Consider the following 27,310-nt stretch of genomic DNA (forward strand, 5'->3'; position numbering starts at 1 on the left):
GGAACTTAAACAGAGGTTGTTAAGATATGTTTGTATGTAATACTCTATATCATTGTGAATCTTTTTTACATCCAATTTTATTCAGTAGTAAAGGCCTTCTAATCATGTAAAATTCTTTTTGGCTACATTGTCATCCTTTGATTCAATCTCTGGCCATATAGTCAAGCCAAAAAATAAACTGATAAAGCACACCTCACCCCCTATTGATCAAATACCCGGGTACATGGAACTCTTGGTAGCTTGAAAGGTGTTCTGTTGTCTTGACTGGGCTGAAGTACTCACACATAACCATCTCATTAGATGGTAGGTTTTTGTGTGTGTTTCATTTAAAAATAAAAGGCAAGTCAGTAGGAAAGCTGTCTTTCTGGAATTTTTAACTTTTTATATTTGGCACTTATTGATTGCAAGGGTCTTATGTGTTTTTGGTTTGTTGTAACTTTTATGTGAAGAAGTAATTCATCGGATACAAACTTTGAACATTTTATAAATTAATATAAAAATGGACTTAAATATGTGGGGATTTGGTTAAGAGTTTTCAAATTTGAATGGTGGGGATATATATTACTATGCTGTTTTTTCCTCAAAGAAACCCTATCTGCTAGTGTAAAGTTTTAGTATTAAAAATAGAGGGGGGGGGTGTATTTAAGTTTTTTATGACCTACTTTTAGTTTGCTAAAGAAACTGATGATTCTGCAAAAAATGAAAGATGGGACGTATTTTTGGGAAGTGCTTATTTATGGTTATATACGGTATTAGTAAGTTATCCATTAAGCTGACCAACCATTAACAACAATAATATCTGCCCTGTAGATATTACTGTGTAATTCTTTTGTAGTATCTATAGAAGGTAATCCTAATTAGTTCCAGACTTCAGTACTGATTTAGGGGGCTAATGATGTCCAGTTTGTCCTTGTACTTGGGTACAGCTGGGGAGTAATAGTCTAGAGATTCATTATCAGTCTGATCTAAACACAAGGCAGTATTGACCAGAAATTTAGGGTATAGTTACGTAGGCATGCACTTGACTACCTTATACATACTTCCTCATATACATACAAAATTCTGCATGCAGGCACTTTTAGAATGATATGATATGAACTCTGTTTATTAGTCAACAATTGTGAAACAAGCTATCTGCTGATATTAATCACTTTTGTTGGCCCGGATAGAAGCATACTAGGGATCTTACTGTCAAGGAAGCCAGAAAATCCACTGGGTCGGGCAGGTGATCCATACCTATTCATGTCCCTTCCGGGAATTCTAAAACTGGGAATTTAATACTGAAAATTTCCTTCCCATTTCACCATTTTTCCCCCAAAATGAGTTTTTAAAAAAAAAATGCCTCATCTCATGCCTTTCGAAACCCTCTGTTACAATATTACATGTATGATAAAGAGTCAGTCTACAACCTTTATTCTACAAAAGACACCAGGTGCTGTCAAAATATGACCCTGTGAAGGTGGGACTGAAACTGAGTCACTTTGTAGAAAATGAGGCTTTCAGGGTATGTCAGCAGGTGTCAAGATATGAGTGTATGTTTCAATGACTAAGTACCGTAAATTTGCAGGTATAGTTTGCACTGGGGTATAGTACGCAGGTACGTTTTTTGGGTCAGATTTAAAAAAAGAAGAATTAAAAATAATATGAATATTGATTACCGGTTACCGTGGTGCAACAGGGAATTTTTTGATCCACCGATAATTAGGAAATCACAATGAGCGTGACCCTAACTATTAAGTATTACACAAAAGCCGGGTCACCTATAAACACAGAGTTATGGCCCTTTGTTCACTTTTCATACTGTAGTCTTAAAGCCAGATGTATATTACTGTAGAATGCTTTAAAAGATGGCTAATCTGATTATTATTGCATGTTGTAATTTATTAGATATTTATGATATAATAGCTCCATCATAAGTCATCATGTAACAAAAATCAATAATTGTTTGTAGCTTTAGTTCATGGTCTCATGAATCACACTGTATCACTTAGGTTAGCAATTCATTATGTATGAATCACATTGACCTATAGAACGAGTGGTTTCAGTTTTGTGTTTGCTGTCACATAATTGTCTTGTCATTAAATGAACACTGTAAACCATGAAATATTTGTGAGTAATTTTGAAGCTATTTCCTGGGACAAACAATATTCTAATGTAAAATAAACCTCAGTCCTCTACTGAATATGAATATTTTTTTGTGGTATTTATTTTCAGGATTCCCATCTTTCCTGATAATGAAAAAATGGTGTTAACCTTTGATACATTAGTGATGTACCTGGTATTATGGTAACTTTGCTCTTAATAGCAATAACTTAATTTCAGATCAATAAATATCATGATCATTTGTTTAGCTATCAATTATTAATGATAGTTTTATAACTTAACAAAAATGCTACTTGAAAGTCCTATTTTTATGCCCCCTAATCAAAAGATTGGAGGCATATTGTTTTTGTGTTGTCTGTCTGTTTGTCTGGTGTCAACTTTAACCTTGCCCATAACTATTGCACCATAAGAGGTGGGGCTTTCATATTTGGCATGTGTGTTTCTTGTGACAAGACCTTTCCTTTGGTACAAAAATGTTTGACCATGTGGCCTTGACCCTGACCTTTGACCTAAATTTGAAAAAAATTCTCATTAGCCATCACTATTGCATCATAAGAGGTTTTGTTTTCATATTTGACATGTGTGTTTGGTGTGACAAGGACTTTATCATGGTACAAAAAATTTTGACAATATGACCTTGACAGCGACTTTTTACTTATGTTTGAAAAACTTAAACATTGGCCTAACCTATTTCACAATGTAGACATAAGTGTTTCACAAAGTGTGCATGTAATTAGTACATGTCTTACACAGTACAGTTTTAATGTCCAACTTCAATATTTTGTTGCAACTGGGGGCATACTGTTTTATAAAAACATCTTGTTCATCAATTTATTGCCAAACAGCTGCATAGCTTTCTTTCATTCATGGAAGCGACTTCAGGTTTCCATCGGGGATAGAAAAAGAACAAGAGACACGCAAACCACTTACTTACAATGGGAACTTAACTTAAGATGTAACATCAATGAGAGTTTATATCTGAACTAAGTGCTGTATAGTTATTGTTTACAATATGATCTCGTTAAGTCTTCAATGTCTAAAGGAGGTAAGGACTTCTGTAACTCAGGGTCCATGTTTTACACACATCTGTGAAATGACCAATTTGATAAACAACATGACTGGAGGTAGCAGCATTATCAATATCACTGAAAATGAAGAGGCAAAAACAGCTGTATGGCAGTATTATCATTACATAGAAATTAATGAAGAGGCAAAAACAGCTGCATGGCAGTATTATCATTACATAGAAATTAATGCTGAAGTGTCTCATAATTATTTACAACAAAAATTCCTGTTTTATTTGGAATATAGCTTTGTTTCCTTACCTTTAATAGCGTATATATATATATATATATATCAACACTGCTCTGCTTACAATATGTAAAGTTTATCAAAATTATTTTCAAAATCAAATAATTATATCATTGATATAATCATGTGTATTTTTGTATTTGTTATTCACTTTTTAGAGCTGAAAAAAGTTTAAAATGAAAATGATACTAAGTTTATTGTAAACTTAATACTTTATGAAATAACATTGTACAGTATTGAGTCCAGCTGTGTATGAGTTCCACTACATGTAACACAGAGTAGCATGATAATGTATTGGATAAATAACATATAAACTATTAAAAAAAAAGTAATCTTTCAAAGGTAAAAAACTATTGTGCTGTTATTGCAATAGTAATTTCACTATCACAATACTATTGAGATAGCCTTTTTGACTCAATGGTATTTCTTACTTAACATCATCTGCAATGAGTTGCTTAAAATGTTTAACATGATAATTGATTTTTGCATTATTTTTTTAAAGAGGTCATGATGGCTCAGCCAGTCAGGGCATTGGCCTATGTAACCTCAGGTGAAGATGGCAGTTTGTATTTCTCAGGAAGCTGGGCAAAATACAGATCTGTGCAGATGTGGTTGGGTTCTTGGGCAAGACATTCAATTCAAGTTACTCTTGATTGCATGTGATGGGCCTTCCATATCTTGTTCAATGAGGTAGCCACCAGCTACTACAAGGAAACCTTGCCTCAAAGTGACTGTTTGTTAATGTGCAGTACATTAGGTCACCTAGTAAACCTAGTGCTGTTGGACTAAGACTCCTAATCTAGGTTATCTCCCTTGTTTAAAGTGTGGTAAATGTAGGTGGGCAAATATTTATAAATCAAAGTTTGATGACTCGTAATTGTCAAAGTTCAGATTTATTGAAGTCAAGATGTCTGATTGATAGGCCCAGACTGTTGATTTAAACCTGGTGTGATTAACGCATTTGTTCTGCAGTAAGCCCAGGGGATCTACATAACCTCATTAAGTAACTCAAGTCAGGTAGAAGGACTTGTTATATAAACTTTATGAAAAAGGCAAATAGAATTTGTTGGAAATTCTGCTCAAAGCATTGGCAATGCAGGAATAACTAGGGATGAAAATGGAATTCAATTTTGATTACATTACTCTAAGCCTATAAGATTTGCACAGCTTAAAATGGTTAAACTTATAACAACAGGTGCATGGACTTGCTAATTTTCCTCATTAATGTGAGAACCTGAGTTATTGTAGCTTTGCATTAAGTCCATCTATCTTTCTGTCAGACCTATATTTTGACCTTCGACCTATAGGTACTTTAAAAAAAAGTTTTCCAAGCTTATCTACTACATTTCTAGTCACCATAACTTTGGAACCTCATACTAAGGCTATTGTGTTCACCTTCATGAAACATTGTGTCGGTGGGGGAGGTGGGCTGTAACTCACTAAATTGATTTGTTTCAGATAAGCATGGTAAACCTCATACTACAATCTTGCCAGAAGAGCAGGAGATAAACACATTACCTTGCTCCAACTCAAAGATTAATTGGCATACTACAGGGCTATATATTAACATGTGTTGGTATTTGTGTTGTGTGGGTTTAGTGCAGGTAAAATATGGTACACCTTCATATTGGTTTACAGAGTACAGAGTCACAGTTTGTACATCAACAAAGATTAGGACTGCAATCAGTAGTCAGTACATTTGTACTGTAAATAGTGACAGGACAAAGTTTGATCTGTTATAGAACTAAGATAGGGAAATTACAGAATTATATAACAGTAAACGTCCTCAGGTCTATTATAGAAGTAAGATAGGGAAATTACAGAATTATATAACAGTAAACGTCCTCAGGTCTATTATATAACTAAGATAGGTGAATTACAGAATTACATATCAGTAAACGTCCTCAGATCTATTACAGAAGTAAGATAGAGGAAATTATAGAATTACATATCAGAGTAAGGGTCTCAGGTCTATTACAGAAGTAAGATAGAGGAATTACAGAATTACATATCAGAGTAAGGGTCTCAGATCTATTACAGAACTAAGATAGAGGAATTATAGAATTACATATCAGAGTAAGGGTCTCAGATCTATTATAGAAGTAAGATAGAGGAATTATAGAATTACATATCAGAGAAAGGGTCTCAGATCTATTACAGAAGTAAGAAAGAGGAATTATAGAATTACATATCAGAGTAAGGGTCTCAGATCTATTACAGAACTAAAATAGAGGAATCACAGAATTATATATCAGAGTAAGGGTCTCAGATCTATTACAGAACTAAGATAGAGGAATTATAGAATTACATATCAGAGTAAGGGTCTCAGATCTATTATAGAAGTAAGATAGAGGAATTATAGAATTACATATCAGAGAAAGGGATCTATTACAGAAGTAAGATAGAGGAATTACAGAATTACATATCAGAGTAAGGGTCTCAGATCTATTACAGAAGTAAGATAGAGGAATTACAGAATTAAATATCAGAGAAAGGGTCTCAGATCTATTATAGAAGTAAGATAGAGGAATTACAGAATTACATATCAGAGTAAGGGTCTCAGATCTATTACAGAACTAAGATAGAGGAATTATAGAATTACATATCAGAGTAAGGTTCTCAGATCTATTACAGAACTAAGATAGAGGAATTATAGAATTACATATCAGAGTAAGGTTCTCAGATCTATTACAGAAGTAAGATAGAGGAATTACAGAATTACATATCAGAGTAAGGGTCTCAGGTCTGTTACAGAAGTAAGATAGAGGAATTACAGAATTACATATCAGAGTAAGGGTCTCAGATCTATTACAGAAGTAAGATAGAGGAATTACAGAATGAATTACATTACACTCAGGATATATACAATACAATTAAATAAATTTGTAATATATAATATGATAAAGTGTCTCACCTACACATACCACCAGAATGTATTAAATGCAATTATATAAACTTGTAATATATAATATGATAAAGTGTCTCACCTACACATACCACCAGAATGTATTAAATACAATTATATAAACTTGTAATATATAATATGATAAAGTGTCTCACCTACACATACCACCAGAATGTATTAAATACAATTATATAAACTTGTAATACATAATATGATAAAGTGTCTCACCTACACATACCACCAGAATGTATAAAATACAATTATATAAACTTGTAATACATAATATGATAAAGTTAAACCTACATATCCTACAGAAGTCATTGGTCAAGTTTGAGGGAAATACTGAAAAAGTTTTGGCTTGTTATGCGTTAATGAACAACTCAATATGATTAGTTTGTATGAATAGGTTCATGATGGTCAACACTAAATGTCTTTTAACTATATTGGTGTAAGATATGTATCAGACATATCAAGAAATCACAATATACATAGAGGTTGAACTAAAAACTGGATCAATGTCATAAGATACAGGATGATAGACGTATACACATGTAATCAAGTAAATTCAGTCAGGATTTACATAAATTTGATAATTAGCCAATTTACAGCCAGAATATGGTAAGTTATTCAATTTGACTATTGTTACTGAAATAACACCAAAGGATTGATATCTTAACTTTGACACATTCATCAGATGGCCCCTCCTGCAAATTAAATCCTTTAGTAATGTAATTTACGGCTAAGGAAGAGGCTATTTTGTTAACATAGTACAATAGTTTGTAATTCTATTAAACAACATTAGATATGGAAGGGCTTATACTAAACAAAAAAAGAAAGGTAACACTACTTTATTCTGTGATTAATTAATCAACCCCTTTATAAATCCTTACCAATCATGTACGAATAAAGTAATTGATCAATTCTGATAAAACTGCAGTCATGGTTCATTATAAAACTTTGCGTTCAGTTGATGTTATTAGACTGTGAAGGACGTTGGGGTCAATTTCAAAGGTAACACCATTAGTAATGGGTATGGCCACCGTTTGCGAAGTAAACAGCATTGCAGCGTCGTCGCATGGAACCGGCGGATAATTCGAGCAGAGATGTTGTTCCATTCAGCGATTAAGGTTTGGGCCAGTTTGACGGCTGATTTTGACGTTCTCTCACGCGTCGCCCAAGAATGGTCCAGACATGCTCAATCGGTGACAAATCAGGTGATTTAGATGGCCAATCTAACACCTGTACGTTATTCTGCTGCTGGTGTGCGCTGGTGCGTTATCCTGTTTGAAAATAGCACCAACGCCATGGTGTCTTAAGAATGGCAGAACCACTGGTCTTAAAATTTTGTCCCGATATGGAATGCCGGTTAAATTGCCATTTAACACAACAAGACTGGTACGAGTCCCCCCACAAATACCACCCCAAACCATTACACATCCGCCAACAAAGTGGTCCCGTTCTGCGACGCAGCAGTTCGTAAAACGATCCCCTCGTCGCCTCCACACTCAGCGCCTTCCGTCATCGTGTTGAAGACAAAACCTGGACTCATCTGAAAACAGAACATTGTTCCACTGTCGTAAGGCCCAACAACGGTGAACACAGGTCCAGTTCTGATTATTACGGTGACGTTGCAACAAATTGGGTCCAGTGTAGGGACGCCGCGCTTTCAATTGGTAGGCCCTCAACCTGTTGCGGACTGTTTGGGGATACGCACGACGCCCAAACAATGTCCTTGTAGTCTCTACTGCGGTTACGAATCGATTGCGCAAGTGTATTAATCGTATGCGATGGTCATCCCTGGTGGTCATTTTACAGGGTCGCTTCGGGGACGATCGGATATTGACCCAGTTTGGTTTAAATGACTTACTAACTGTCAAGTTGTCTTAACACTGCAACCAAAATGCCGTGCAACTCGACGGCGAGACTCCCCAGTCTGGATCATGCCTACAGCCGTTTCTCTCTGTACTTGTGACAGCCGGGGCATAATGATAAAGTTGATAGATAGCAAGATTGGGTGATTTTGAAGTCCTGAGGATCTAAGGAACAGTTGTCAGTTTGAATGTTTATGAAATTCAAGCGAAGATACAAGTTAGTCGCAGAAAACCTCGTGCAGCTCTTTCGCTAATACAGACTTTCACGCTTGAATGATTTTGGTAACCCCCTTGGATTTTGTAATGTAAAACATTACCATTTTCTAATATTGCACAAACATCATTTTTTTTCACTCATTTACAGGTATTCGCCAAGGAAACATGTTAACCTTTCTTTTTTTGTTGAGTATATTATAACAAGGCATGGGTTTTCCATATCAGCATGATATATGTTACACTTTAATAACCAGTCAGAACTGATTCTATATTTTCCAGAAATTTGATATACAATGGGTTATGGCCTACCTCCCTATACAACCTTGCAGTGGTGGTACTGCTGTTGTCTTGCTGTATGATCTGGGACTGGGAATTCTGTAAAGGACTCACCTCCAGACTCTGGGGTCTAGCTGATACTCTGTCTATACCTGTAGGTAAGTAACTTTTGTATAATCTGAGAATGCTGTAAGGACTTCACCATTAGACTCTGTCTCTAGTCTCTGGAGTCTATTTTCACCTCTAGACTCTGTATAGAGTGGTCAGTGAGATGGTTTTACATAAAGCCTATGAATGTATACAGCAGTCAGTGAGATGGTTTGTCTCAATCTCTGTTCTAGGTTTCCCTGTTGTAATTAGAGCATTCCTAACAAGTTGTGTGGCAGGATTCCTCTTCTTCGTTGCTCTATTGTACATGCGAAGATTCATGCTTCGAACTCTACTCTCATACTCAGGATGGATATGTAAGTATTGATATGATAAAGATTGTTTTTCTCACAAATTCAAATTTTCACAGTTTTGTCAAAATTCATAAAGATAACAAAGATTCAAGGGAATCAGCAAATATGGTGTTTATTTTTCTCTATCAAATTTTTTTTCAAAATTTTTATTTTTGAACTTTTAATCCATTTGCAAAAATTGTGGAAATAACATCCTCTCCAAAATTATAACATCAACAGTAATTATAACATGAAGTTTGTGAAAATTACACCCCTCCAATACTATAACATTATTAGTGTATATAACATGAAGTGTAACCTTGTTAGAAAACCTCCAAATATCAAGATTTGCTTTTTGCTGTACCTAGTTACCTCAGCTTGAAACACATGCTTTAAATTTTGAAGACCAAATGAGTTTGAATACCTCAACATGAAAGATTATCCCATGAAAAGTAATTCAAGTTTATAATATGATATCTGTATCATTTTTTTTGGTGAACACGCAGTCTAAGACACAGTGACCACAATACTCTGGGGTCTGGCTGTATGTAGTATAATATAACATCTGTATTATCTATTTGATAGACGAGCAGCCAAAGACACAGTCAGCGACCACTATACTCTGGGGTCTGGCTGTACGCTGTGTATTTGGTTACCACCCTCTCCTATACAGTTGTCAGCAGTCTCTACCCAGGATGGGTGTGCCATCCCTTGGTCAAACACTTGACACCCTCATCCTCTCTCTTAAACCCTTGTATGGTGAGGACACAGAAAAGTGGGAGAAGATGACAAAAGATCGTCAGGATTTTGAAAAGAATCTCGGCCCAAAGTTACAGAGAGTTTTGGTGCTGAAATCATGGTGGGCCCAGAACTACGTCTCTGATTGGTGGTTAGTAACAATGTTATTGTATTAATCCTGTAATAACCCTGTTGGGCCAACACATTACATTTAACTAGGTACGCTTATTTGAAGGACTGGTCAGATAAAACAAAATGGCAGACAGGCTGCCATCTTGGATTTGATAGTGAAGATTATCACTGCTATTTTCTTGAGAGGTATTTTCGACTTAAAATTCAGAGCAAACACAGAGGAAGGAAGGAAAAAACAGCTTTAAAATGAGAAATAAAGATCAAACAGTTGTGGGTTCGAGGATCAATGTGATCTCTTTTGACCACACCATTTTATAGGGGAAGAGGATGGGGGGAGCTATAGTGTTGTACAGGTATGTGGTCCATTCTGTCCCATGTCACTTCTCAATGTGTTACATTCTTGATAAAAATCTTGAGAACCTCTCAACAGACTTGGTTCATATTTACCCTATAGTATCATAAAGTTCGGTACCATATTTGATTCCAGTTGGCATCGTAACACAACGTATCATGTCTTATGTCTAGTTTATCCGTCATTATTATAAAATTTGTAATTGCTATGATGATATCAGATAAATTGCTTGTTTCAGGGAGAAATATGTTTATCTGAAAAGTCGTAGTACTTTACTGATCAATAGTAACTACTATATCATGGACCAGAGCTACTGGATTGGGTCCAAAATACAGGTCGCCAGGTAAGTCAGTGTTTATTGCTTCTACCTTGGTGATAATACTGAGGACACACAAGGACGATTCTACCTGGTTATAATGAGTCGGCACATCAGTTAATATCTCACAATATTTGTCAAGTGAAAATATATAGATATTGCAATATCATTTTCACTAACACTATATTACAGCAACTTTCAACAATTTTTCAGGGATTCAACTGCAGAACTTTGGATGATTCTGTGGAGAATTTTGTATTGAAACCCAGATTCAATCTGTTTAACGTGTTCTTAAACTTGTGTGGTAACTTAAAAATTTTGTAGTTTTCAGTATTTGACTGCATTAAACTTATCTACCCCAAATATAACTCTTTCATGTACATGCTTGTTCTACAAAAAATCATCAATTATACGGAAATACAAGATATCATGATGTATCACAATATCCTTGTATTATAACCACATCCCTAGGAGTACTCCAATATGCCTCAGAATATCGCAATATCCCTCTGAGTACTCCAATATCCCTCAGAATATCGCAATATCCCTCTGAGTATTCCAATATCCCTCAGAATATCGCAATATCCCTCTGAGTACTCCAATATCCCTCAGAATATCGCAATATCCCTCTGAGTATTCCAATATCCCTCAGAATATCGCAATATCCCTCTGAGTATTCCAATATCCCTCAGAATATCGCAATATCCCTCTGAGTATTCCAATATCCCTCAGAATATCGCAATATCCCTCTGAGTATTCCAATATCCCTCAGAATATCGCAATATCCCTCTGAGTATTCCAATATCCCTCAGAATATCACAATATCCCTCTGAGTATTCCAATATCCCTCAGAATATCGCAATATCCCTCTGAGTATTATAATATCCCTCAGAATATCGCAATATCCCTCTGAGTATTCCAATATCCCTCAGAATATCGCAATATCCCTCTGAGTATTCCAATATCTCTCAGAATATCGCAATATCCCTCTGAGTATTCCAATATCCCTCAGAATATCGCAATATCCCTCTGAGTATTCCAATATCCCTCAGAATATCGCAATATCCCATGGATTATTGCAGTATATTACATTTGCCACCCTTACTGACTATGGTCCTAGATTGTGAGGAGTATTTAAACAGCTCTCTGGGTTGTTGATAATCACAGAGCTATGGAGGCAAAAGTATTGTATGCAGGCTAGCACAATGTGATATGTGTTCCTGCAGTGATCTCATTTGTTACAATAATTGGTGTTTTTTTACACGCTTTGAAGGTAACAATAGTAAAAAGGATTTTAACAATGATGCATTTATAAAAACAGCGAATTACGATATTTAACTTTTCAAACACAGTGTATGCTTTTAATTATTGCCAGCTGAATAATTCTTTTTATGTGTGGAAGTTTCCAATTAAAATGTCCTGAGACACAAAACGTTTGATGTAAACAACATAATTTGAAGAAAATGTTAGTCAGTTACTTAAAGGTATGGTATTTTTTTGTTAGATCATTCAGGTAAGCATTATCTTAACAGGTTTTAGTAAAATACACCTTTCTTCTTTCCCAGACAAAAGCCCTGATAACAGATGGACAGGGAGGGATTTTTAGGATTGTTCAAATACCGATAGAAATGATGTTTATTTTTTCCTAAAGTATTACCCTACAATTGACCAGAATAATTAATCATCATTAATCAGTGTTGTTGATTTTACTTAACAGGACAGCTAATTTAATGCATCAATTCCTGACTTTCAAGCAGCTTATTGACCATGAACGACTTGAGCCACTGGTCATCAGGAACACAATACCTATCTGTATGGCACAGTATGAAAAGGTTTTCTCCACAACACGGTAAGATTATTGACACAAAAATCAACATTTTTTTGTCTTTTACAGATTTTTATATTATGTTTAAATCGCGTCCCAAATCAGTATATACCACCTAACAACTTCATTCGGACCATTCACTATATAAAAAGGACATTTTCTAGTTTATTAGTTTAAAGCGGTTTCTTTTATATAAAAAGGACTTAAAAATTCATATTCCAGTTTTTTTACTTCCAACTTATTTGGATTTCTGAATAGAATAGAACAAAGAAGCCGGTATACTTAATTCTTTATATATGCCCATCAAAAGACCTTATTTAGGTCAATATTGCAAGTAGTGCAACTTGAAAACTTCATAGAAAGATTCAATACCATGATAGGTTGCACAAGTTTGATCACGGTAATTTCCCAAATGTAATTCACAGAGTTATGGCCCCTTATTCAATTACTATAACAATGTCCGTTCAATATCACAAGTAACTTTCAATGGGACAACTTCAAACTTCATAAGGAGGCTCATTAACACTACAGATTATACAAATTTGATGACCACAATCATGGAACCAAAATTTTTGAAGTTATGATAATTACCAAAACAGCATCCGATCAATATCTCAATTAGCTTTCAAGAGATAGATTTCAAACTTGATAGAAAAGTTCATTACGATGATTAATCAGACAAGTTTGATGATCACTTGATATCTCAATTATTTTTCAATGGATCAACATCAAACTTAATGTATTTGAGGTTTATTACCATCAGAGTTAGGACAGGTTGGATAACCTCAACTTTTTGTCTGGAATTCCCAGAGTTATGGCCCCTTATTTCAATTATCTAAACAATGTCCACTCAATATCTCCAGTAGTTCCACTCACATACACAGAAAACTTTACAATGAGGTTCACTATCACCATAGCTCGACAGAGGTAGATAACCTTGTCATTTACTGAATAATGACCTTTGTAATATTGATGGAACAATAACTGAAGTCTTACTCATGGATCACCTCGGAGTGTTGTTGTATACTTGGTGATTACCCTGGTTTACTTCACCATTACACAACTGTCACTGTCAGTAAATAACATTAATGTGTTGATCAGAAATTCTTTCCCTTTCCTGTTGCAAAATGCTCATTTGACCTAAAACGGATGTACCATTTACTGCTTTGCAAAACTCTTGTTTGTTATGTTGTTGTAATTAAAGGTTTCCTTTTGATCTACAAATCACGAAAATTTAAAAATGATTAATGAGATGGTCAGATTTTGATTAATGTATTAAATTAATGCTGTAATGTATTTCATGGAACATCTCAACTTTTGGTGAAGAGAAATGCTCAGTAGAAGTGTGATTTCTGTTTCTAGAATCCCTGGAGAAGATTGTGATTCCTGGCTCCATTGTGATTCAACAGAATCCAAGGTTGGTCAAGGACACTAACATTATTTATAGTTAAAGGTCAAGGTCAGATTAATCTCACAAAGTAGGTCAAGGTCACTAACATTATCTAATCTCTGTAGGTCAAGGTTACATCAATATATCTGACATCTGTTATTTCAATGTCACAAAGTCATTGAAGGTATAGGGATCTGCTGGTATATATGTTTATTCATTTCCTAAATGACATCACCTCTCCACATTTCTTATCCAATTGTCACGATACTTTCGACATGTCTTCACAATATAGACATGTTGTATAAGTTTGTGTTTCGACCTTCTACTGTAAAAACTGAGTCACATTATTTAAAAATATCAAAATAACGACCGACTGTACTTCTTAGTCGATTGCCATTATACTTCATGCACATGTTCATACACATCATAGCTTTGAAAATGTTGTTTTTCAACAACTGCAGCTAGGTCACCACTACTATAAATAGAAACAGACAGAATTGTTAACGTCACAGCTACTTTTCCGATTGTCACAATACATCACACATATCTTTCTTAACATCACTTTTTATACCATATAAGGTAACAATTTAGACATACACATCTCATTGACAGACCAAACCACTACACCTATTCATTTACACTTAGCTTTTCAACATCTTATGGTGTGCAAGGGTTTTTGTATTGTTTTCGATGCCTTGTTAGATATCTGTAGGTCAAGGTCACTGACATAATGTATATCTGTTGTTCAAGGTCACATCAATATATCTGACAAGGTAGGTCAAGGTCATTAACTCCATGTAGTTGATAATATGCTTGAGTTTAATTCTATGTACATGTAATGTAATGTAGAAATGAAACAATAACAATAAATCTCTAAATCCAGATATTGACAGCAAGATGTTCTATAAGGGAAAAAAATGTTTATTGTTACATATTTTTTCAAACTGTTATTTGAAGAATTTGAAGATATTGATAGCAAGGTGTTCTAAAAGGGAAAAAAAAACCCATTTATTGTTACACATATTCTTCAAACTGTAATTTATGATAATTGTTGGAATTTTGTTGTACATTTGTACTATATAATTACATACTATCTTTACATATTGTCTTCAGCATGTGGCAGTCCTGAGGAAGGGCCTTATATACAAAGTTAGTGTGTTTGATAAGAAGGGGAAACTACTCACACCTGTCCAGCTGGAAAAACAACTTGACTGGATCATTAAAGATGCAGATGTGCAAACAAGTGAGTCAACGATCCAGAAAAGTTTGTCATTGAGGATTAGATAAGGGAAAGGTTTTACAAAGTTTAAAATTTACTGAAGGAAAAGATAGAAGGCAGGTTAGGTATGGTAGGATAGAAAGAGTAAACATATTATATTTTGTGTTTGGATTTTGAAATATTCATATACAACATGAAACACAATTGTTTAAACAGCATGTGTTTCAGAAAAAAAATATTCAGAAAATAATTACATTCAGGATATCATCATAAAATTTACATGTTTTATAAAATATGAAATTATCAATCAGTTAGGACTAAATTTATATTCAAAAGCAAAGATTTAGGGCATGAAAAAATCAAATTGAATTTACATGTATTTCATCTTTTTAAACCAGGTACCATCAGTGAATCAGAAAAGAGCATTCCTGCCCTGACTGGGATAGACAGGACATCTTGGTACAAAATCCGTACCCAGTATTTCTCAGAGGGCATCAACAAGGAATCTTTGGACACTGTGGAGAAGTCTATTTTGTTTGTGAGTTATCTCCCTTGATGTTTTGGCTTGATAGCCATATAATACTGTCCAGACTTACTGACACAGTCCTTCCCTCATCTGACATTAACATCCTCCTTCATGTGTTTGCTTACTACCGTAAATTTTAGTGTATTATCCACAGGCTATACAATTCAAAACAATAGAAATTGCTTTCTGCGGGCTATCCGGTGAAGCGGGCTATATGATATCAGTATCTTATATCTAATATAAGTAAATAACAAACAGAAAGGCTACAATGTATAAACAGAAATATTTAATTATCAAACACTTGGTTGCAATCTCATAAAATGTTGGACGAAAAAAAACCAACATATTTTTGATAAGAATACATGTACAACTCCTTTAATAGGAGTTATCCCCCATTCCCAGTGCATCTCAAACACACTTTTGGGAAAGTGGTGCGAGTCTCACACATGATTGTACAAGTAAGGCAATCAGCCTTTTTCCCAATAGTGTGGAATGTAAAGTTGAGGTAACGTAAATTACATAGAGGAATTTTTTGTTTATTTCATGAAAAGTGTCAATAAAAATGAACCTTCATTTTCTATCTTTTAAAGTTTATAACTTAATATACCTAGGTACAGAGCTTTTATTGCATAAACAAGTAAATTAAACCAGCAGTAAACGGTAGGATACAGTAAATGGTAGGATACAGTATTGTCATACCTGGCTTCAGGAGTTGGGGCTCTTTTTTTAATATTTTAGCTTTTTAGGTAAATTAAGGCTCTAGAATAAATCAGTGTTGAGAGATAGAAAAGAGAAAGAGAGAAAAGATTTAATATGGTAGAAGGGGTATTATATAAGAATCTTTTTTATTATGATTTGAAACGTTCATATACGTGATTGCCAGTTGGGTACAAAAGAAAATTGGGCTGAACGTTAATGTTGAAGCTGAAAGAGAACGTTATATATCTCAGAGCATGTTTAAGATCGGTGAAATTGAAAAGTTTTTGCCAGAACTCTAAGGCTCGGCATTTCACTTTTTCTTTGTATTTTATCAAGAAGAAAATATAATAGGTATCTTTGAGATAAAAGAGGATGTAAAGAATACATAGAGGATCATACATGAATTTCTGTTTCATATTTAATCTAGAAAACGAGTTTTAAGAAATTTAAAAATTATAACAAGCCTTTTCCAAAATGGAGAAAATTTATTGAGTTTTGATTTCATTGTACAGCCTGAAGTGATTCCAACTCTATATCTGTGATCTCCATGGTTACATCACAATACAATCTTTGAGTGTGTGACATCACTAGATTGTCTAAACAGAACATCACACTAGGTTATATTACATATGTATAATACACAAAAATATTTCATTGTTATATTTTCTTTAGGTAAGTCTACAAGACTGTTCCTATGAGGATCTGACTGAGCGAGGAAAACATCTACTTGGTGGAACAGGTACATCAGTATGGTTTGATAAATCTATCAACATTATAACCTTCCCCAACGGACGATTCGGTCTCAACTGTGAACATTCCTATGCAGATGCACCGGTGATTGGTCACCTCTCAGAATTCAACATGACCAATGAGTGAGTTAAGCAAGTACTACTCAGTTCCTAATGAGGTCAAAAGCGTCATTAAAAACAAATGTAGTCAGATATTTCAAAGACTTATGGACTTTTATAAAAAAAATTATTTTGAGATATGTCACAAGATTTGGATAATTTTGTTTTTATGTTTGAAATTCAAGAAGATTCAGATATGAAATTTAGAGACTAACATGTTCCTACACAATAACTTGAAATGTTGAATAAAATACAAAAAAATACATGTAATCAAATGAAGGTGTTGTGCTGTTCGCAAAGCTATATCAAGGAAACAACTGACAATTAAGATTTTTAAAGAAATTATGAACATGTGTGTAATCCCCTATTAACAGCAGATGTAAATTTTTAATGTTCTTTTAGAATATCTGATGATCCATACCTGCCAGATGGTCATTGTAAGCCCCAGCCAGGAGATGAAACATTTCAGGAGAGAACCATGCCCACACAACTCTTGTGGGATATAGAAGAATCACTAGCTTCTGTCATTAAAGGGGCAGTCGGAACAGTCACAAAGGTAATTTGTTTAATGTATAAGTTTACAACAACTTTGGTTTGTATAGAAGTTATTGGCATTGATGTCTTACAGACAATTCCTGGTTTCAGTAAGGCCTAGGTCATTCTTTCAAACGAGACAATTTTATGTTCCTAAATACTTCACCCTCTTAATTTTGCCATTTTGGTCCATTTTAGTCGTACATTTTACATAATATAGATTTATTTGACCCTTTGTAATACATGGTTTTTGTCTGTTTTTTTTAGTTTGTTTCATCATAGAGATCAATTATTGATAAGTGTTTAATTAAAAGTCTGTTGTATTAGATACATATATATTGTGGAAAGAAGCTGTTGATAAAAAATGTGTCCTTTTTCCATGAAGCTATTGATGAAATTGCAAAACTTTGAACAATGAAACAAACATCTGACAGTTCCCCTTTGATGACCTACCTTGATATTTTTTGTAGGCAATAGACGACCTTGACCTTTGTGTTAAGGACCATGATTCATATGGTAAAGGATTCATGAAGACATGCAAGGTGAGAAATAAAATGGTTTATTCTTGGTTCACACTGATGTAGTTGTACTCCGATGTAGTTGTGCACAGATGTAGTTGTACACTGATGTAGTTGTACACCGATGTAGTCGTACACCGATGTAGTTGTACACCGATGTAGTTGCACACTGATGTAGTTGTACAGCGATGTAGTTGTACACTGATGTAGTTGTACACTGATGTAGTTGTACACCGATGTAGTTGTACACCGATGTAGTTGTACACTGATGTAGTTGTACACCGATGTAGTTGTACACTGATGTAGTTGTACTGATGTAGTTGTACAGTGATGTAGTTGTACACCGATGTAGTTGTACACTGATGTAGTTGTACACCGATGTAGTTGTACACTGATGTAGTTGTACACTGATGTAGTTGTACGATGTAGTTGTACACCGATGTAGTTGTACACCGATGTAGTTGTACACCGATGTAGTTGTACACTGATGTAGTTGTACACTGATGTAGTTGTACACCGATGTAGTTGTACACCGATGTAGTTGTACACCGATGTAGTTGTACACTGATGTAGTTGTACACTGATGTAGTTGTACACCGATGTAGTTGTACACTGATGTAGTTGTACACTGATGTAGTTGTACAGTGATGTAGTTGTACACCGATGTAGTTGTACACCGATGTAGTTGTACACTGATGTAAGTTACTGGAGAAGTGTTGAACTTGGTGTAAGAGAAATATCAGAACATACACATACACAACATACACATCACTACAACATACACATCACTACAACATACACATCACTACAACATACACATCATACACATCACTACAACACACACATCATAAAACATCACTACAACATACACATCACTACAACATACACATCACTACAACATACACATCACTACAAGATAAGACATGTGTCTAGCAACACACAGTATGTCAGACAATATACATTGATCTACATACACTCTAACACAAATATTGTTATTATATGATTTCAGTTGTCTAGCTATCCAATCAACATACAGATATTTGTCATATGATATTGTCTAGCTATACAACACACCAATCAACATACAGATATTACAACACATGATATTGTATAGCTATCCAATCAACATACAGATATTTGTCATATGATATTGTACACTGATGTAGTTGTACACCGATGTAGTTGTACACTGATGTAGTTGTACAGTGATGTAGTTGTACAGTGATGTAGTTGTATACCGATGTAGTAGTACACCGATGTAGTTGTACACCGATGTAGTTGTACACTGATGTAGTTGTACACCGATGTAGTTGTACACACACATGTAGTACAACACACATGTAGTTGTACACACATGTAGTTACAACACACTGATGTAGTTGTACACACGATGTAGTTGTACACTGATGTAAGTTACTGGAGAAGTGTCACACACTTACAACACAGAGAAATATCACACAATATTTGTCTAATAGTACAACATAGGGATCACTACAACACACACAGTAGTACAACACACACATATCAGGAAAAATAGGAATATTTATTTTGCTAAAAATCACAATCATTATATCAGATGATATTAAAATATCATAATATGTAACTGATCATAGTATCAATACTACAAAATACAAGTCATTACAACATACACATCACTACATACACATCATACACATCACTACAACATACACAACATACACATCACTACAACATACACATCACTACAACATACACATCACTACAACATACACAACATACACATCACTACAACATACACATCACTACAACACACACATCACTACAACACACACATCACTACAACACACACATCACTACAACATACACATCACTACAACACACACATCACTACAACATACACATCACTACAACATACACATCACTACAACATACACATCACTACAACATACACATCACTACAAGATAAGACATGTGTCTAGCTAGTCAGTATGTCAGAAATATCATTGATCTACATAAGCTCTAACCAAATATTGTTATTATATGATTTCAGTTGTCTAGCTATCCAATCAACATACAGATATTTGTCATATGATATTGTCTAGCTATCCAATCAACATACAGATATTTGTCATATGATATTGTATAGCTATCCAATCAACATACAGATATTTGTCATATGATATTGTATAGCTATCCAATCAACATACAGATATTTGTCATATGACAGTTTATGTTTTCTGCCATACAATCAGTTTGAACAGATCTGTTTTCCACATTTAGGTCAGTCCTGATGCATACATCCAGATGGCGCTACAAATCACGTATTTTAAGAATGCTGGAAAGTTTGCTTTGACGTATGAATCGTCCATGACACGTTTCTATCTCAATGGTCGCACGGAAACTGTGAGGTCACTGACATGTGAATCTGCTTCTTTTGTAAGGTAAACAGGACTCACACATAATCAATATGTTAATGCCTTAATTAAATAAGGTTGTAAAAGGACACAAGTGAAGAAAAACCTTTCAGTACTGATTTGAAAATGATAAATAAAGGGTGATCCAACACTCCTTATATGGAACTTTGTGGTAGTGTACTTGAATGGATCTGTATAGGATTTAATAGCATTCCTTAACAAGAAAACAGAGAAAGCAAAATGGAAACATCCTCATAATGTTGAGTTTCCTTTTTGTTTTATAACATTTTGACAATAGGTAGAAAAAAAACTTGTATTCCAGAGGGATGCATTCTTTGCTATTTTACCTTTTCTTGAGGGCTTTTCTCTGAACTGTTTAGTAATGTATACATCCATATGATGAAATGATCCTGAGGACTCAATGTGATGTGAACAAGCGATTTTAATTACAGGTGTATTAAAGAGGAATAAGCCAGATTCAAATTGCCAACGGATAGATTTTTTTCTCTCAGTAAATAACATGATTTTCTCTCAGTAAATAACATGATTTTTAATCTCAGTAAATTACACAATTTTTTTCTCTCAGTAAATCATTTGACTTTGCCTCTCAGTAAGTTACATGATTAATTCACCAAACCTTCGGAATTTTTCACCATATGTACCAACATTGAGTGATTTTAAAATTCCTCTTAGATGATGAATGACATTATATAATTATCTTGAGTTATACTTATTGACCAATCATAATCTCATATGATCTTACAGAGCATTCAGAGATCCCACAGTGGATAGAGAAGAGAAATTGAAGCTGTTCAGGAAGGCATGTACAGTTCATCAAAAGATGTACCGGGACGCCATGACAGGGCAGGCCAGTGATCGACATCTCTTCGCTCTCTATGTTGTTAGCAAAGGACTAGGATATGTAAGTGCATTATATCTTAGTGTTAAAATATAAAAGCTTATTAATAAACATGTTTTACCCAATGTTAATACTTGGAAGTGGGTTCTTAGTAGAAAAATATGACAATTTTGATATTCATTTGCCTATACACCATGCTTTGTGTTATTCAACTTTAACGACAAATTTGTTAGAAGTTTTTGGTGCAAATTTATGATTGCAGGTGTTACACACTGCTTGTAGAGTTTTAGTCCTCAAAGTTTGCCATAACCTTGCATTATGATTCATTGGAATAGTGGCAGTGTTCAGAATAAACACAAGTACTTGACATTCTTTTGAAATTATCAGATATATGACATTAAGAAATTATTAAATCATGGGGCTAGTACATCTCCCCACGTAGATTTTCACATTTCTTTCTCTCATTTTGGTTTTTAGGTGACCTGGTCTCATGGTGACCTATTCTAATACCCTTCATCTGGCATCATGCGTCGTGCGTCTGTAAACAATTTAACACTTTCGACTTCTCAAAAAAACCCGTCATCCAATTTCAATGAAATTTTACAGAAACCTTCCCTGCCCTAAGATGAACCAAAATTATGAATTATACAGTCCCTACCTCCCAGGTTCATATTAAATCAGATTTCAAAAATCTTCTTCTTAAGACCCAGATATGGTAGAATAAAATACTCTTCATGAATGGAAGCATCTTAACGTGCTTTCCCAAAATTTTGAATTTCATGGTCCAAGGGTCTCACATATCCCTGTAGGGAGGGGGTAAATTTTATTATAGTTTGCTTAGGAAAACTAGATTTTTGAGCATAATTTGGTTAATTTCCATTGGAAATATTTCAAACTTGGTTAGAATTATGAGTGAAGGATGATGACTTGATGGTATGCCCAATTTGATGGGCAGGGCCAAAAGGGGTCAAATTTATCTAAATTTCAAAAATCTTCTTCTCAAGACCCAGATGTAGTAGAATCAAATAATCTTCATGAATGGAAGCATCTTAAGGTGCTTTAAATACCAAAATGAGTCTCACATTTCTTCCTGGGGAGGAATATTTTTTTTAGACTTTACTGTCATTTTCATAGAAATATTGTAGTTTTGAGCATACCTGGAATAACTTTATAAGAATTACCTGTATATGATGACAGTTTTGATGGAATGCATGTATTGACACTGTCTGTATTCAGTGTCACAATTTCTGTTTCATGACACTTGATAACAATCCTTTAACCTTTCAATATTGTTTATCTCAGTTGACCGTCAATGCGGCTAGGTCTCTTGTCTGTAGTTACTCGCTAGATTTCAAAATTTAAGCCTTTAAAATCACTAACAAGCTCAAGCTAGCGAGGACAAAACAGCCATAAGGTGCATTTTAATTCATAATCAGCAGTACTGTATCTTACACTAGATTTATACGAAATGGTGTTTATCACTTGTGTGTATTCTGAACAAATCTCCATCAAACATTAAAAAGATGTACAGGTCCATACTAAAGAACAGAAAGCTATTATAAAAAATGTTCATTTGATTAAACTGACATCAACTTCTGGTGAACTTAAAGTCTGCCAGGTTTACTGCAACCTGTACGCCACGTTTTAATTAATTTGATTAATGAAACAGGTCATATTGTACACATTTACTTGACATTGTTCTAAATTATCTGATAAATAAACATTACAAAATATATTGAATTATGGGGCTGGTGCACCTCCCCGTCTAGATTTTAGGTTTTTTTTCGATTGATCTGGATTTTCCTCATTCGCCTCCAAGGCTTCAAAATTTAGTCCCTTATCATCACTGACGAGTCCTAGAAGGAGGATACAGCTGTATGGTACAGTTTAATTCATTTTTTGACTCTACTGTAACTCTAAATTTGTATTAAAAGATGGTGTGTGTCTTTTGTACAATATTCTGATTATAAATTTTGTTTTGTAGGAGTGTGACTTTCTGAAAAATGCATTAACACTTCCTTGGACACTGTCCACTAGTCAACAGCCACAGCAGCAGATAGCTCGTAGTCCTGACTGTAACCTACCACAGTACAAAGACATGGTAAGTGTACTCACAGTTAAAGACATGTCGTAGTCCTGACTGTAACCTACCACAGTACAAAGAAATGTCGTAGTCCTGACTGTAACCTACCACAGTACAAAGACATGTCGTAGTCCTGACTGTAACCGACCACAGTACAAAGACATGGTAAGTTTACTCACAGTTAAAGACATGTCGTAGTCCTGACTGTAACCGACCACAGTACAAAGACATGGTAAGTTTACTCGTAGTTAAAGACATGTCGTAGTCCTGACTGTAACCTACCACAGTACAAAGACATAGTAGGTGTACTCACAGTTAAAGACATGTCGTAGTCCTGACTGTAACCGACCACAGTACAAAGACATGGTAAGTTTACTCAGAGTTAAAGACATGTCGTAGTCCTGACTGTAACCGACCACAGTACAAAGACATGGTAAGTGTACTCAGAGTTAAAGACATGTCGTAGTCCTGACTGTAACCTACCACAGTACAAAGACATAGTAGGTGTACTCACAGTTAAAGACATGTCGTAGTCCTGACTGTAACTGACCATAGTACAAAGACATGTCGTAGTCCTGACTGTAACCTACCACAGTACAAAGACATGGTAAGTTTACTCACAGTTAAAGACATGTCGTAGTCCTGACTGTAACCGACCACAGTACAAAGACATGGTAAGTTTACTCACAGTTAAAGACATGTCGTAGTCCTGACTGTAACCGACCACAGTACAAAGACATGGTAAGTTTACTCACAGTTAAAGACATGTCATAGTCCTGACTGTAACCTACCACAGTACAAAGACATGGTAAGTTTACTCACAGTTAAAGACATGTCGTAGTCCTGACTGTAACTGACCATAGTACAAAGACATGTCGTAGTCCTGACTGTAACCTACCACAGTACAAAGACATGTCGTCGTCCTGACTGTAACCGACCACAGTACAAAGACATGGTAAGTTTACTCACAGTTAAAGACATGTCGTAGTCCTGACTGTAACCTACCACAGTACAAAGACATGTCGTCGTCCTGACTGTAACTGACCACAGTACAAAGACATGGTAAGTTTACTCACAGTTAAAGACATGTCGTAGTCCTGACTGTAACCTACCACAGTACAAAGACATGTCATAGTCCTGACTGTAACCTACCACAGTATAAAGACGTGGTAAAAACCAGCAACCATCATTTAAACTTCCACATGTGGACCCATGGCTGTCACTAACGAGGAAGTTTTGGACATGTTGAGAGATCTTATGTTAAGCAATTCATCTGACACTAGCTCCAGTAGGAGTGTAACAACAGACATTAATTGTACATCCCATCAGAGACATAGTTAATTCTTACGTTATAACGTTCAGTTAAGGCCTACCAGCCTTTGATGTTATGTACATGTTTTTATAATTATGTCACAATTAAAAAGCGAGTCCTATTTTCAGAAGTTCAAGGGTAAAAATTGTAAAAAACATTGTTGTGATGAAACCTCACTACTAGTGGCAAAATGATCTGACCAATAGATAAGCAACCCACTCATTAGTTACACTTGGTTGTGTTGTGATTGAAACTGACTTAAAAATTGGTAGGAAAAGGTGCTTAAGAGGCAACTGAACTTCAATCATTTTTACAGTTGCATTCAAGTACAGATTTGAGTTAACTTTCTATGATTTTAGCCGAAAGAAAAAATTAAGAGAAGTAAGCTACGAGAGGAGCAACTCGAAATTCAGTCTTTTACAGTTAATGGTCTCTCTCTCTCTTTAAATATAATGAGATCCTGGAACAGGGATACGATGTTAAGCCTTACTCACTGTGATTTGTACAGTCAATGGTCTCTCTCTTCCTTTAAAAATAATGAGATCTTGGAACAGGGATACGATGTTAAGCCTTACTCACTGTGATTTGTACAGTCAATGGTCTCTCTCTTCCTTTAAAAATAATGAGATCTTGGAACAGGGATACAATGTTAAGCCTTACTCACTGTGATTTGTACAGTCAATGGTCTCTCTCTTCCTTTAAAAATAATGAGATATTGGAACAGGGATATGATGTTAAGCCTTACTCATTGTGATTTGTACAGTCAATGGTCTCTCTCTCTCTCTCACTTTAAAAATAATATCCTGGAACAGGGATACAATGTGAAGCCTTACTCACTGTGATTTGTACAGTCAATGGTCTCTCTCTCACTTTAAATATAATAAGATCTTGGAACAGGGATACGATGTTAAGCCTTACTCACTGTGATTTGTACAGTCAATGGTCTCTCTCTCACTTTAAAAATAATGAGATCTTGGAACAGGGATACGATGTTAAGCCTTACTCACTGTGATTTGTACAGTCAATGGTCTCTCTCTCACTTTAAATATAATAAGATCTTGGAACAGGGATACAATGTGAAGCCCTGTAGGTTTTTTTAGTTCCTGCTTTGTCCTTGTTTTATTTAATTTAGATTCACGATAACTTTTGTAGAGATGTTAATAATTTTATACAATTTGTTTCTCTAGCTGTGCCCGGGCGGAGGATTCGGTCCCGTGTCAGACGATGGCTACGGTGTGTCTTACATGATACCAGGCGACAAGAAAGTGTTTTTTCATGTTTCTGCCAAAAACTCAACACCAGGAACAAGCGCCAGTAAATTCATGGATCAATTGTTTGAAACTCTCCAGGAAATGAGGGAAATGTTTTCCGATAAAAATGGAACATCATGATGTCAACTTGGAGATATTAGGAACATCATGATGTCAACTTGGAGATGTTAGGAACATCATGATGTCAATTTGGATTTATTAGGAACATCATGATGTCAACTTGGAGATGTTAGGAACATCATGATGTCAACTTGGAGTTATTAGGAATATCAAATGTTTTTAATCTTGATCAGGTTTTTAAAGTATTTTGAACTTTTTAAGACTATGACTGGCTTAAAGTCGAAAATGAGATTAATTGCCACCTTACTCTTTATTTTTAAAACAGCGTAAAACATTGATCATTGTTAAGAATAAGTCTACAGATGGTGTTTCAGCAATCTCTACCGTATGTAGAGATACTTACATACAAGATGTCTTCATCATTAAGTTAGAGACAATATCATAGGTTTGTATTATGTTTTAATATTGTGCATACTTTTACTTGAGGTTTACAACATTTTTTTATCAAAATGTGATATTTTTAAGAATTTAAAGTCATTTAAATCAAGATGAGACCTCAAAATTAAAAGAACATTTCATATCCAGAATTAAATGATGTTTTTTTTCACTGACAGATAAGACATATTCTTGCCAATCCTCATAATTTTGGAGCGAAATTTTAGAGTAGTGTCATAAGTAACACATCTTTTGATAATCAAATAACATCTCAGTTACAACAGTGTCAGAATGTCTTATTTTAAAACATTTATTTGTCAAAATAATTTCTTTATAATTTGAGATTTGAATTTTTTTGTCGAATATGCTGTGTGAAGAACTGAAAATTTAGTCATATAATCGATGTAAAAAGATGACAAAAAAATGTGATATATTTAAAGAAAAAAGTGATTCTAAGGGGGCCAGAAATCTCATTAGATATTAAAACAATTTGTATGATGTAACCACCTTGTTTTTAACCCTTATTTAATGTTGTGTGTTTTGTCAGCAACATAAAACCATGTTTTCATCCTCCACCAAAGCCAGGCAGGAAAACCATCACTGAACAAGAGGATAATTAATCCTGTTGTGTATCCAGAAAAAAACTGATTGAACAGGTCATTATTGATTGTGTATTGC

The 27,310-nt window shown here is 34.8% G+C and overlaps 1 protein-coding gene across 1 annotated transcript in view; it reads left to right on the forward strand.

Annotated features, from left to right (window-relative positions):
• LOC132556119 (carnitine O-palmitoyltransferase 1, liver isoform-like) overlaps positions 1-26,257 on the forward strand; it is a 29,392-nt gene extending 3,135 nt beyond the window's left edge. Inside the window, exons 2-16 of the mRNA XM_060220508.1 lie at positions 8,686-8,840; positions 9,024-9,146; positions 9,708-10,011; positions 10,583-10,687; positions 12,378-12,509; positions 13,848-13,902; positions 14,989-15,118; positions 15,493-15,632; positions 16,992-17,191; positions 17,570-17,723; positions 18,172-18,243; positions 20,479-20,639; positions 21,378-21,534; positions 23,456-23,572; positions 26,054-26,257. Coding sequence (XP_060076491.1) covers positions 8,686-8,840; positions 9,024-9,146; positions 9,708-10,011; positions 10,583-10,687; positions 12,378-12,509; positions 13,848-13,902; positions 14,989-15,118; positions 15,493-15,632; positions 16,992-17,191; positions 17,570-17,723; positions 18,172-18,243; positions 20,479-20,639; positions 21,378-21,534; positions 23,456-23,572; positions 26,054-26,257 — 2,209 coding nt within the window. The remainder of the gene's footprint in view (positions 1-8,685; positions 8,841-9,023; positions 9,147-9,707; positions 10,012-10,582; positions 10,688-12,377; positions 12,510-13,847; positions 13,903-14,988; positions 15,119-15,492; positions 15,633-16,991; positions 17,192-17,569; positions 17,724-18,171; positions 18,244-20,478; positions 20,640-21,377; positions 21,535-23,455; positions 23,573-26,053) is intronic.
• The last annotated feature ends 1,053 nt before the right edge of the window (positions 26,258-27,310 follow it).

This window comes from Ylistrum balloti, unplaced genomic scaffold (genome assembly GCF_031769215.1).
Source record: "Ylistrum balloti isolate Yb309-2 unplaced genomic scaffold, AGI_CSIRO_Ybal_v1 Utg369648, whole genome shotgun sequence".
In the NCBI taxonomy this organism is placed as follows: domain Eukaryota; kingdom Metazoa; phylum Mollusca; class Bivalvia; order Pectinida; family Pectinidae; genus Ylistrum; species Ylistrum balloti.